Source organism: Ahaetulla prasina, chromosome 8 (genome assembly GCF_028640845.1).
Source record: "Ahaetulla prasina isolate Xishuangbanna chromosome 8, ASM2864084v1, whole genome shotgun sequence".
NCBI classification, from domain to species: domain Eukaryota; kingdom Metazoa; phylum Chordata; class Lepidosauria; order Squamata; family Colubridae; genus Ahaetulla; species Ahaetulla prasina.
The window spans coordinates 2,368,622-2,382,689 of NC_080546.1; the positions used below are offsets into that span (position 1 = coordinate 2,368,622).

At 40.3% G+C, this 14,068-nt stretch overlaps 1 protein-coding gene across 1 annotated transcript in view; it reads right to left on the reverse strand.

Moving 5' to 3' along the window:
• LOC131203123 (uncharacterized) overlaps positions 1 to 12,169 on the reverse strand; it is a 42,134-nt gene extending 29,965 nt beyond the window's left edge. Inside the window, exons 1-2 of the mRNA XM_058193065.1 lie at positions 12,083 to 12,169; positions 10,747 to 10,863 (exon numbers count right to left, since the gene is read on the reverse strand). Of these exons, the coding sequence (XP_058049048.1) occupies positions 10,747 to 10,863; positions 12,083 to 12,125 (160 nt within the window). The 5' untranslated portion in view covers positions 12,126 to 12,169. The remainder of the gene's footprint in view (positions 1 to 10,746; positions 10,864 to 12,082) is intronic.
• Positions 12,170 to 14,068: the final 1,899 nt, after the last annotated feature.

Genomic DNA, 14,068 nt, shown 5'->3' on the forward strand with positions numbered 1-14,068 from the left:
AGTTTTAACACTTGTTTGTAAGAAGACTGCAAGCCCCTGAGGATATATTTGCTGCGAAGATAGGAGAGAAGAAAGCAAATGGCGGTTTTGTGGAATGTGTGTACTGAAAACAATATTGAAAATGAAAGTTAAAGCTAACAGCTAGTGTCGAAATAGAAGATATATAGGAATGATTAAATGGAAGAAACGAGAATCTTATGATTTATATTTTTTCTTCTTCTTTGGGATTATAGTGATTTAGAAGAAAAGTTTTTTGAATTTTTCTTTTTTAATTTTTTTTTTCTTTATCTTGGTCCATTATCAAGCTATATTTTTTTTTTAAAAAATGGCTTTTAAGCAAATAGTGCCAAAAGTTATTAAAAACTTTGAAATTTCTTCAGCTCAGATTCAAAAATTAAAAGAAGAAATTAAAAAGGAATTAAGAAATTCTTTACAGGAGTTTTTGGAGAGTCATTTTTTAGAAATAGATCAAAAATTTGATGAAATAGAGAAAGAGATGTTGGATTTTAAGGAAGTGGTGGAAGAGCAGAAGAGGGAAATGAAAATGATAAAGGATGCAATTGCGCAAATATTGAGCTCTTGTATTCAGATGGAGGATGATCTTGCAGAAATTAATAAAGCTAATTTAGAGTTGCAAAGGAAAATAGAAGAAGCTCAAAAAAATCAAAACAATTGGAACTTAGATAATAAGATGGAAGATATACAGGCAAAGGTAGATAGGGCAGATGAAGAAAGAATAATATTACAATATAGATTAATGGAATATGCTATAAGGGTGAGGGGGTTGAAACAAAATAGGAAGGAAAATTTAAAGGAGATTTTTACGCAAGCCTTTGCTCAGATAAAGGGTATGGAGCCGGAAGATTTTGAGACTAATATTGAAAGAATTTATCATGTTAATTCTTGGTGGGCAAGACAAAATAGAGTACCGAGGGATGTGGTTATTTATTTTACAACTAAAAAGGTTAGGTATGAAATTTTGCAAGCCTTTTATAAAAATAAATTCCAAATATTGGGACAAGATATAAAAATGATGAAGGAAATTCCTCCTAAAATGTTAAGAAAGAGAAGAGAATTTGCTTTTTTAGTGGATGAGTTTAAGAAACATCAGATATATTTTAGATGGGAAGTCCCAATGGGTTTGTCAGTGAATTTTAGAGGCAGAAAGTATTTTCTTAATTCAGTTATGAAAGCAAGACATTTTTATATTAATGTTTTAAAGAGTGGGAATCCTTTGTTGTTAGATGCTAAGTTAATTGGTTTGGAAATGATGGAAAATAGAATGGGAGAGGGGAGGAATGTTTAAGATGTGAATATGATGATTATGGTTAATTTTTGGAATTGATTTGTTTAGGATATAAATTATAGGATTTTTGTTATTTGCTATTCGTATGGTATAAATTTATGGGATGATATTATTTAATTGTGAAGGATGGAAAGTGAAATTTATGAATTGATAATGTGGATGTAATGATTTTAACTGCTTACTGTTATATTGTGGATGTAGTTTAAATGATTATTTGTTTTAAATGATACGTTTATAGATAGTAAAAGTTACGAAGTTAAGTTGGAAATACTATATTTGAGAGATTTTATTCGAAATGATATTTGATTGATGGAGTAGTATTGGAAGATTGGATATTAAATCTTATGACAATTGAAGAAATATATAAGTGATGAAAATTTGAATTTGAGAAGCTGGATTGTAAATTAAGAAATGGACTTATGAAATTTGAAGGAATATACAAGTGGCTGAAAAAAAAATTGAACTTTAGAAGATGGACTAATTTTTAAAATGGACTGTAAGAAGAACGGACATTAAATGTTATGGCAATTGAAGGAATATATAAGTGATAAAAATTTGAGTTAGAGAAGATGGACAGTAATTTGAGAAATGGACTTATGAAATTTGAAGGAATATACAAGTGGGGAAAAAAATTGAATTTGAGAAGATGGATTAATTTTAAAAATGGACTGTAAGAAGAAGTAATATGTGAAGTTGGTATTGCTTCTCTTCTTTTTTTTATTATTCTTTCCTATCTTTTTATTTTTATTATGAGGGGATCTAAAGTTTTAAATTTTTAAAGGTGGGAGGTTATGTATATTTTGTATACGTTAGTTTGTGATTGTTGGTCATAATACCCGGTATTTGCTCTGGGAAGTCTGGGGGGGGAAGGGGGAGGAGGGGGGGAAGGGGGGGAAATGATATATGGATTGATTATTAATGTACAGTAATTTTTGAAGATATGAAATTAAAAATTTTTAAATGATATTGGGGATGCTCGACTGCCATTTCAGGAAGAAAAGGAGAGAGGAGTAGAAGGAGGGAAGAAAGTAGGTAGGAATGAGTAGAGAAGGAGGAGCGGAATAAGAAGGTTAGATAGGGTGGAAGAAGGGAGGAGTGGAGAAGGAGGAGAGGAAGTAGTAAAGTGAAGGAGATGAGGATGGATGGGAAAGTAGTAGAGGGTAGAGAGGGAGGTTGTGAAGAAAGGAAGTGGCAATTGGGCAGGCCTGAATCAGTAATAAATAAAAATTTAATGATTAATGATGGATAATAGTTTGTACATAAATATGATGTTGGAAAATGGAAATAAAAATTATTTATATAGTAAGAAAGCTTCAATCAAAAAAAATATCTTTGGTGAGAAAATAAAACTGGCTACGTAGCAAACTTTAAAAACCGCTACAATACCTTATGCCGCCAGAATGCATCAATTACCACAGCAAACAAAAGGAAAACCTTCTTTGTACAAAATCCACCCATGCCTTCTATAATTTTGTAAACAACAAACTTAAAGACTTGCGATCCATCCCACCCCTAAAAAGACTTAATGGTAAAGACTGTAATGATGAAGCTTTTAAAACCAACCTCTTTAACATGTTCCTCAGTTCAGTCTTTGTAAACAGCAATGGCTCATGCTCCACATTTCCTAGTTGTACCACAGCTAATTGCAATGATCTACTACATATTGATTTTACAGTAAATAATGTTGAAACGGCACCAGGCAACTTAAAACCATTTCTATCTATTGGCCCTGATGGGTTATGTGCTTACTTCTTGAAAAAATTTTCTGCCGCCATAGCCAAACCTCTAAGAACAATCTATGAGGTATCTTTCAGAACCAGCTCCTTGCCCGACTTATGGTCATCAGCCATGGTCATACCTATCTTCCAAAAGGGAGATCGTAGCCTAGTAGAAAATTACAAACTAATCTCACTGTGTTGCGTCACCTGTAAAGTCATGGAATCAATTATTAACCAATCCATCACCCTCCACTTAGAGACAAACAACCTGCTTTCTAAAAAGCAGTTTAGTTTCAGGAAAAATTTGCCCTGTAATCTACAACTCCTACACTGCAGAAACATTTGGACCACACAACTCGATCAGGGTAAAGCAATAGATGCAATTTATATAGACCTCTGCAAAGTCTTTAATTCAGTGGTACACGATGAACTACTGTTAAAACTAAGCTCTTACAGCATTTCCGGATCACTGCACAAGTTGATAGCCGTGTTCCTATCAAATAGGCAACAAGCAGTCAAAATAGGGAGTGCCCTATCAAATCTGGCAACAGTTAATAGCGGTGTCCTCCAAGGCAGCATTTTAGGACCCATGCTCTTTCTGCTTTACATAAATGACCTTTGCGATCACATTACAAGCAGCTGCATCCTCTTTGCTGACAACGTAAAACTATTTAACATGACTGACAATGCTGCTGCCCTACAAAGCGACCTTGACTATGTGTCAGAATGGTTAAACAATTGGCAACTCTATTTTGTTTTGTTTTAATTTCTTTTAATGTTTATACTGTGATTTTTACTTGGCTGTACACCGCCCTGAGTCCTTCGGGAGAAGGGCGGTATAAAAATCGAAATAAATAAATAAAATTAAATAAACTCTAAATCTCAACCAACAAATGCTCTGTCCTACACATCGGCAACAAAAATTAGAACACCAAATACAAGCTGGGTGAATATGACCTCGTAGATGACCATCACTCTGTCAAGGATCTTGGAGTATTCATCTCAAATGATCTAAGCCCCAGAGCTCACTGTAACAGCATTGCCAAAAAGGCATTAAGAGTTGTTAACCTAATCTTGTGAAGCTTTTTCTCTGGTAATATTGTATTGCAAACTAGGACATACAAAACCTTTGCCGGACCAATTCTTGATTAGAGCTCATATGCCTGGAATCCACACTATATCTGACATCAATACAATTGATCCATAAGTATTTCACGAGAAGAGTCCTCCACTCCTCTGCTCACAATAAGTCCCTTATACCACCAGGCTCAAAATTTTGGGCTTTGACAACCTGGAACTATGCCGCCTAAGGTCTGACCTAAGTATAGTACACAAAATTGTCTGCTAACTATCAGACTAACTATCAGTTAGTCAATTGTCCTAACTATCAGTGACTACTTCAGCTTCAACCTCAACAATACACAGGCAAACAATAGATACAAACTCAAAGTAAACCGCTCCAAACTCGATTACAGAAAATACAACTTCGGCAACAGAGTGGTCAATGCCTGGAATGCTCTACGTGACTCAGTTGTTACATCCTCAAACCCCCACAGCTTCAACCTTAAACTGTCTACCATGGACCTCACCCCATTCCTAAGACCTCCGTAATTACAAAATGGATACAAACAAGATATAAAAGAATATGGAATATATCTTAAACTACAACAATTAGATAAAATTTTACTAGGGCCAGACAAAAAAAAATATTACCCAAATTTATAAATATTTGCTGGAAGTAGAATTGGAAGAAGAAGTAGTGAAAGGATGTATGATTGCATGGGGTCAAAATATGGGACATAATATAAATTTATCAGACTGGGAGAACATATGGAACCGAAATTATAAATTAACAAAATCAGCAGCATACAAAGAAAATGCATATAAAATGTTCTACAGGTGGCACCTACCCCCTTCGAGATTAGTGAAAATGTATCCCAAAATGAGCCCCATATGCTGGAAATGTAAAAATAAAGAGGGAACATATTATCATATGTGGTGGTCCTGCTCCGAATCCCGTAAATACTGGTTAAAAATTAAAGAGTGGCTACAGGAAATCACGAATGAACAATTGGATCTAGAACCGGAACCTTTTATTGGGGATTTTCAAAAAAAAATATGTGATGAGTATAAAATATTTAATACTACACATATTAACTGCTGCTAGGATGGCCTTCGCTCAATGTTGGAAACAGCCATGTATACCTACAGAGAAACTTGTTAAAGAAAAGATCATGAACTGCGCAGAAATGGACAAACTAACGCTGAGTTTAAAAGATAAAAAGACATTGGTATTTTATAATATATGGGAACAGTGGTATAAATGGATAGAAAGGAGATAGATAAGGATCTTTAGTTACTAAGTATAAACAATAGATAAAACAAGAACACAAATACATACAATTTAATGTTTGTAATCATTGCACGGATTATTGTTATAAGAAAAACATCACAAATAGGGCCGGGTTACTTGAGGGACCGTCTGCTGCCACCGAATGCCTCCCACCGACCCGTGCGCTCCCACAGGGAGGGACTCCTCAGGGTGCCGTCGGCCAGGCAGTGCCGACTGGCGACGCCCAGGGGAAGGGCCTTTTCTGTGGGGGCTCCCACCCTCTGGAACGAGCTTCCCCCAGGACTTCGTCAACTTCCCGACCTTCGGACCTTCCGCCGCGAGCTTAAGACACATCTATTTATTTGCGCAGGACTGGACTAGATTTTTTAAATTTTAATTGTTTAAATTTTAGATTTGGTTTTAAATTGGGGTTTTATTATTTATATGTCTATTTTAAATATTCGGCCTATTTAATAAGTTTTTTAGACTAATGTTTTACTTTGTATATTTATGTTGTTTTTAGATGGCTGTACACCGCCCTGAGTCCCTAGGGAGATAGGGCGGTATAAAAATATGAATAAATAAATAAATAAAATAAAATAAATAGCTGTTAAGTAATACCACCTTTTCCTTTTTTTCTTATGTTTTTAATGTAAAAAAAGTTTAATAAAATATATTTAAAAAAACAACAACAGCACACAGGCAAACAATAGATGCAAACTAAACTAAACAAACAATAGATACAAATTAAACTAAACTAAAATAAATAAATAAATAAATATGTTTGTTTCAATCTTCACTCTTTACAGATGTCATTATAAATACAGCTTCTTGAAGTCTCCTCTAACAGTTCTCTGAAATTCCTTGCTAAGTTCCTTCTGGAGAGTTTCATGTTTCTTGGTTTTGGCTTCTCTTCTTGGCAAATTCCCACCATCTTTGTCAGTCTCTATTCATATTCAGCTTAACTTGACCCCTCCACCTGAGCTCCCTATGGAGATTCTCAGTCTTCCAGGTCATGGTTGTCCCAAAGAGGCTTTTTCCAAAGGGCAACTGGACCTTCTTGGTGTTTTCTTTGAAGAAGTTCCGTTTCTCCTCCTCTTCTCGTTTTCTTCTTCAGAACTGAAGAAGCTTCTTAATAATAATAATAATAATAATAATAATAATAATAATAATAATAATAATAATAATAATAATAATAATAATAATAATTTAATTTGTATACCGCCCTTCTCCCGAAGGACTCAGGGCGGTTTACAGCCAGAATAAAAATACAGCAATACATACAATATTAAAAACAAACATTAAAAAACTTATTAAATTTGGCCTAATATTAAAATACAAGTAACACTAAAAGTTAATATAAAATTAAAACCCCATAAAATCAGCTAAAAATTGAAATTAAAATTCAAGACAGTCCAGCAAGACGAAACAAATAAGTCTTAAGTTCGCTGCGAAAGGGCCGAAGGTCAGGTATTTGTCGAAGTCCAGGGGGAAGCTCGTTACACAGGGTGGGAACCCCCACAGAGAAGGCCCTTCCCCTGGGGGCCGCCAGTCGACATTGCTTGGCTGATGGCACCCTAAGGAGTCCCTCTCTGTGAGAACGCACAGGTCGCTGGGAGATACAAGATGGCAGTAGGCGGTCCCGTAAATATCCCGGTCCTAAGCCATGGAGCGCTTTAAAGGTGGTAACCAATACCTTGAAGCGCACCCGGAAGACAACAGGCAGCCAGTGCAGTCTGCGCTGGGTGTTACATGGGAGCTCCGAACCGCTCCCTCTATCACCCGCGCAGCTGCATTCTGGGCTAACTGGAGCCTCCGAGTGCTCTTCAAGGGGAGCCCCATGTAGAGAGCATTGCAGTAATCCAAGCGACAAGTAACAAGAGCATGAGTGACTGTGCATAGGGCATCCCGGTCCAGGAAGGGGTGCAACTGGCGAATCAGGTGAACCTGATAAAAAGCTCTCCTGGAGACGGTCGTCAGGTGATCTTCAAACGACAACCGCCCATCCAGGAGAACGCCCAAGTTGTGCACCCTTTCCATCGGGGCCAATGACTCGCCCCCAACAGTCAGCTGCGGCTGCAGCTGACTGTACCGGGGTGCCGGCATCCACAGCCACTCCGTCTTGGAGGGATTGAGCTTGAGCCTGTTCCTCCCCATCCAGACCCGTACGGCTTCCAGACACCGGGACAGTACTTTGATAGCTTCGTTGGGGTGGCCTGGGGTGGAAAAGTACAGCTGCGTATCATCAGCGTACAGTTGGTATCTCACCCCAAAACCACTGATGATCTCACCCAGCGGCTTCATATAGATGTTGAACAGGAGAGGCGAGAGAATCGACCCCTGTGGCACCCCACATATGAGGCGCCTCGGGGTCGATCTCTGCCCCCCTGTCAACACCGTCTGTGTCTGGTCAGAGAGGTAGGAGAACCACTGATAAACGGTGCCTCCCACTCCCAACCCCTCCAACCGGCGCAGCAGGATACCATGGTCGATGGTATCGAAAGCTGCTGAGAGGTCTAATAGGACCAGGGCAGAGGAGTAACTCTTATCCCTGGCCCTCCAGAGATCATCCACCAACGCGACCAAAACCGTCTCTGTACTGTATCCGGGCCGGAAGCCAGACTGGAACGGGTCTAGATAGACGCTTTCATCCAGGTACTGCGGTAGTTGACATGCCACCGCACTCTCTACAACCTTCGCCGTAAAACGAAGGTTGGAGACTGGATGATAATTTCCTTAAACAGCTGGGTCCAGGGAAGGCTTCTTGAGGAGAGGTCTCACCACCGCCTCTTTCAAGGCAGTGGGAAAGACCCCCTCCCACAAAGAAGCATTTGTAATCCCCCGGAGCCAGCCTCGTGTCACCTCCTGCGTGGCCAGCACCAACCAGGAGGGGCACGGGTCCAGTAAACATGTGGTGGCATTCAACCTTCCCAGCAACCTGTCCATGTACTCGGGAGTCACAGGGTCAAAACCATCCCAAACAGTCTCAACAAGACGGGTCTCAAGACTCTCGCCTGGATCTACCCAATTTTGATCCAATCCATCCCGAAGCTGAACGATTTTATCGTATAGATAACCGTTAAACTCCTCGGCATGCCCTTGTAATGGGTCCTCCCGCCCCTCCTGTTGAAGGAGAGAGCGGGTAACCCGAAACAGGGCGGCCGGGCGGTTATCTGCCGACGCAATGAGGGAGGAGATGTAGGAATGCTTCGCATCCCTCAATGCCGCTAGGTAGGTCCTACTATAGGACCTAACTAGTGTCCAGTCAGCCTCAGAACCGCTGGATCTCCAGACACTCTCTAGGCGTCTTCTCCGGCGTTTCATCTCCCTCAGCTCCTCGGAGAACCAAGGAGCTGGTTGAGACCTGCGCCGGGTCAGAGGCCGCAAAGGCACGACACGGTCCAAAGCTCCAGCCGCAGCCTGTTCCCAGGCCGTGACTAGTTCTTCAGTCGTGCCGCGGGCCAGGTTCTCAGGAAATGGCCCAAACGGCTCTGGTGGCCTCAACCATCATTTTTAATGCTGTTGTCTTGTGTCTTTGATGGTGTCTCTCCATCTTCTTCTGGGTCTGCCTCCTGTTCTTTGTTCTTTTCCTCTTTTTCTATAAGTCATGTATGGTATGGAATCCCACGACATCCTCTCCAAGTAAGCAAACCACTGCTTTTGCTATGTTCTTTTTTTAATGTAGCTTAAGATTGGCTCTGTGCCAATTCTCTTACGGTCTCATTTCTGTTTTTATTGCTTCTGGTCACTCCAGCAGATTTTCTCAAACATCACATTTCAGTGGTGACTAACTTTCGTTTATGTTTTATTGTAAGTGTCCATATTTGGCACTGGTAACATTGGGCAAATCTGCATTGTATGAGATGCTTCTTTGTGCTCATCACTACTGCCTTATGTCGTTATGTTGTGATATTATTACCTCAGTTGGGATGCCTTTCAAAAGAGAAATGCTGTCATTCTAGTTGGTACAAGTGTCAGAGGATTTGGGATGTTGATTTACAAAGAAGTTGAAAAGAAGTTACAATGCTGCTACCCTACAAAAAGACATTGACTATTTGTCAGAATGGTCAAACAATTCCAAATTTGTCAGAATGGTCAAACAACTCCAAATCTCAACCAACAAATGCTTTGTCTTACACATTGGCAAAAAAGATCAGAACACAAAATACAAGCTGGGCAGATACGACCTAGTAGATGACTTTCACTCTGTCAAAGACCTTGGAGTACTTGTCTCAAATGATCTAAGTGCCAGAGCTCACTGTAACAGCATTGCTAAAAAAGCATTAAGAGTTGTTAATCTAATCTTGCATAGTTTCTTCTTTGGTAATATTGAACTGCTAAGTAAGGCAGACAAAACTTTTGCTAGACCAATTCTTGAATATAGCTCATCTGTCTGGAACTCACACTGCATGTCAGACATTAGTACAATTGAACGAGTCCAGAGATATTTCACAAGAAGAGTTCTCCACTCCTCTGCTTGCAAAAAAAATACCTTATGCCACCAGACTGGAAATTTTGGCCTTAGACAACTGAGAACTTCACCGTCTTTGGCCCAACCTAAGTGTCATACATAAAATCATCTGCTACAATGTCCTTCCTGTCAATGACTACTTCAGCATAAACCAAAACAATACATGAGCACACAATAGATAGAAACTTATGGTAAACCGCTCCAAACTTGATTGCCTAAAATACAACTTCAGTAACAGAGTGGACAATGCCTGGAATGCACTACCTGACTTTGTGGTTTCATCCCCAAAGCCCCAAAACTTTAACCTTAGTGTCAAATTTCCAAGTAACACCCCCAATGACTGTCTATTGTTGACCTCACCCCATTCCTAAGAGGTCTCTAAGGGGTGTGCATAAGCGCACCAGCATGCCCACCGTCCCTGTTCTAATGTTCCCTTTTATTCGTATCCATTTCATGTATTCATTGTTACATTTAAATATCTGTTATCTAATACATGCTTGATGAAAATAAATAAATAAAAATAAATTCTAAAATATCACCAAAACTATTTTTTCCCTAAGCAGGCCAAGCAGAGCCAATAAAGTTTGCCTGAGTGTGAATGAGAGAAACTGAATGGTTCCCTGCCCTAATTCGTTGAAATCCGTGAGAGGTAGCAATAAAGGAGAACATCTGCAGCTCAGGGTTGAAATGAGAGGTCCTTAATGCTCTCTGAGCTTGGTTGTTTCCTTGAAGACATTTCGTGACCTAACTAGGTAACATCATCAGCGCTAGTAAGAAGTGGGGTTTGCTCAGTTTATACTCAAACCATTAGAATATAGAGTCTTTTGGGTATGGGGAGAAAATCAGAGCTCCTGTTGAAGCAAATTCAGCAGGATCTTCAAACAAAGCCTTTCTCAAACTCTTGTAAGAAGAAACTTACACATATAGAACATCAACACAGCAAGAACGAAGAAGAGTAAAACCAGTATTGCAGTTCTTTTTCTGCCTTGATCCGAATCCAGGTAGTCACTGAATCGCTCGAAAAAATTCTTTCGTGCTGAAAGAAGACAAATGGGTCATTGAATCAATTGTGAGGCTGACCTTCCTTTTCCCCTGACCGCTGCTCTTTCCTGGAAGGTGGTCTTAGGCATTTCAGGCAAAGGACCCCTCCCTTTGCCTAATGGCCCAAGAACAGTGTTGCATCCTTCAACAGAGACAGAATTGTTGAGCAACTTTCTAAGCCCATGCAGTGAGATGCCGGGAGCTGAGAACTCTACTTTTGCCACCGATGGGAAGACGTCACATCTGGAATTCTTTTTTTAACATAAATCAGGTTAGAGAGAGGAAGGAGTTGCTCTAGATGGCTTTGGGAGGTCAAAAGAAGGCATTCCTTAAAAGAGGTCTCCTTTTGACTGGACTCCCCTACGTTTACTCTCTAACAGCTCTCATTGCAGCTCCTCCGTCTCTATCTGTAAATGCCCCCTCCCCCTTCCTAAACCTTTCCTTTCCTTCCCACTTCTTTACATGGGAGGAGGAGGAGAAAGAAGAAAGAAGTTTAATTTGCAATGCAGGTAGAGTTGCTTTTCAGAAATAAGCATTCACTAATATCCAGTCATAAGACTCAGAAGCTCTGCATGGCGCACAAGGCAGCAAATGGAACATCAACACCAATCAACAGCAGGCAAAGCTGCCCATCCTCATCATCAGCATTCAGAAGAGACTATCCAAAGGACCCCCAAGGTCTTGCACTTAAGGTAAAGGTAAAGGTTCCTCTCGCCCATATGTGCTAGTTGTTGCCGACTCTAGGGGGCAGTGCTCATCTCCGTTTCAAAGCCGAAGAGCCAGCGCTGTCCGAAGACGTCTCCGTGGTCATGTGGCCGGCATGACTCAACGCCAAAGGCGCACGGAATGCTGTTCCCTTCCCACCAAAGGGGGTTCCTATTTTTTCTACTTGCATTTTTACGTGCTTTCGAAACTGCTAGGTTGGCAGAAGCTGGGACAAGTAACGGGAGCTCACCCCATTATATAGCAGCACTAGGGATTCGAACCGCTGAGCTGCCGACCTTTCGATTGACAAGCTCAACGTCCTAGCCCCTGAGTCACCGCATCCCTTTAGTCTTGCACTTAGACCCCTGAAATAATCTTTTTATGGAATGGAGTAGTTTGGGAGAACATTCTCTGGACTTAACCTCGATGGAAACATTAGGGAAAAGGAGACAGCATCTGCAATGCTTTGTCGAAACTGGTAGGAAATAAGAAGAGAATAAGCAACCTACGTGGAGGTGTGGGAGGTGGTTTGGGAGGTGGTTTGGGAGCCATTTTATCTTCTTAGTCCAAATGATCATTCATCCTGCATTGGAGTTTTTAGAACATGACACAGGTTAATTTAAAAAAACAACAACAAATATATTCAAAAATACAATATACTTCTTCCCCTGGAATTTTCTCTTTTATGTCATTAAAAACCCAGAACTGAAGAATCTAGAGCGCTGCATGGACCATGCAACCCATATGCAGCTGGGTCCTCAGTCTGCAAAGTATCTTAACTGGGCTTGTTGTGATCCTTGGACTAGTTTGCTCTGGCTGATGACTGACCGTAGAGCCTTTCCTGCAAAGCCGTAGCTTTCCCTCCCATTATTTAGCATGTGAAAAAGAGAATGGCTGCTAGGACCTTTGTCTTCCTTCTCTTAAGGATGTTTAGGATCCTTAGACCACTACAAGGAAATGGAGCCCTGAAACCTTTGTAGAAATCAGCGGAAGGGTTTTCAAATGATGGGAGCATTAGCAAACCACATCTGAATCATTTCCACGATTGGTCTGCCATCTCCCTTCCCACATCTTGCAAGTTCTCTCATGAGGCTAGATGACATCTGCATGCACCCAGATGCCCAGTCAATAAAGCAATTTTTAGGTGTGCTTACGAGTTCAAGAATAAAGGAAGGAGATGACACAGAGGACATGCTACCTGAAGATTGAAATCAGACTACTGCTTGTCCAGTGCAATGACCAAGTGGAGCTCACTTATTGTATCATATTACATCACAATGGCTTAGTCAACCAATAATCAGTCAGCACAGCAGCCACATGTGAAGGAGAGTGCTCCAGGGATGCCGGTAGCTCAACCAGTTTGACTTCACCCCACCTCACTTCTCATCTTCCCGACTCAGCTCAGAACTTCTCTCAGCCTTCCATTGAGTTGATGATCTTCCTGTCTAGATGCTATGATGGCAATCGCTCTTGGAACCTTTGTGATGTGGGGAATCCGGCAGCAGGTAGAAGCGCTGCTATGAATTTCCCTAGAGGTGGAAATTCAGAAAAGGCAGCGGTGGGGGATGACTGTAATGTAAGAACTAGCCCTATGGAACACGAATGAATGGCATTTGAATGATGAGCTTCTGAGAATTGTCCGCATGTTGACTTTGACCATACCAGTCTACTGTTGCTTGGATGCACCTGCAGAAGTATCATCTACTTCAACTTCTTCTTTTCTTCTTGATAGGTTCCCTTACTCTGATTTGACCTTTAACAAAAACAAATTCTGCTGTTTGAAGCTGTTAATGGTTTTGATCATCATGAGATTCTTCATCAAAATCTGTTTTCTTTAAAGAAAAAAATATACGGTATATACGAACCTGAAAGAGAACAGAATCCTGCATCTGCCAAGATAAGACATCCATAGCATTGCTTAATTTGCCAGGGTGGAGATGTATAATTGGATATTATTCTTCACATCACAACAACGGATGATCTCACCAACTGCCTCATGAAGATATTGAATATGAGTGGAGAGAGGACCAAACTCTGGAATATCCCACAGAGCAGCTGCTGGGGGTGGGATCTGTCCTCTCCCATCACCACTGACTGAATCAGGACTAGAACAGGCTACCTGCTGAGGTGATGATGTTATCATTCAGTCATGTCAGTCTCTTGGAACAGAACAGAATAGAAACTTTATTGTCACTTTAATGTACACTAATCAGCATACATTAAAATGAAGTTTCATTGCATTTACCTCTCAAAAGATAGTCATTATGCATATACCCACATATACGACCCCAAAAAACGTCACAGTTTAGTTCGAATGTATACATATACATGGTGGGAAAAAAGAATCCTGGATTTTGCCAGATGGATGGTATGAGGAACAAAGCTGTTACAGAATCTTTTAGTCCTGCTATAGATATTTCGAAACCTCCTCCCACAGGAGCAACAGACCAGTTGTATATATAAATATACAAATAGAATTAAGACTATTGCTAACA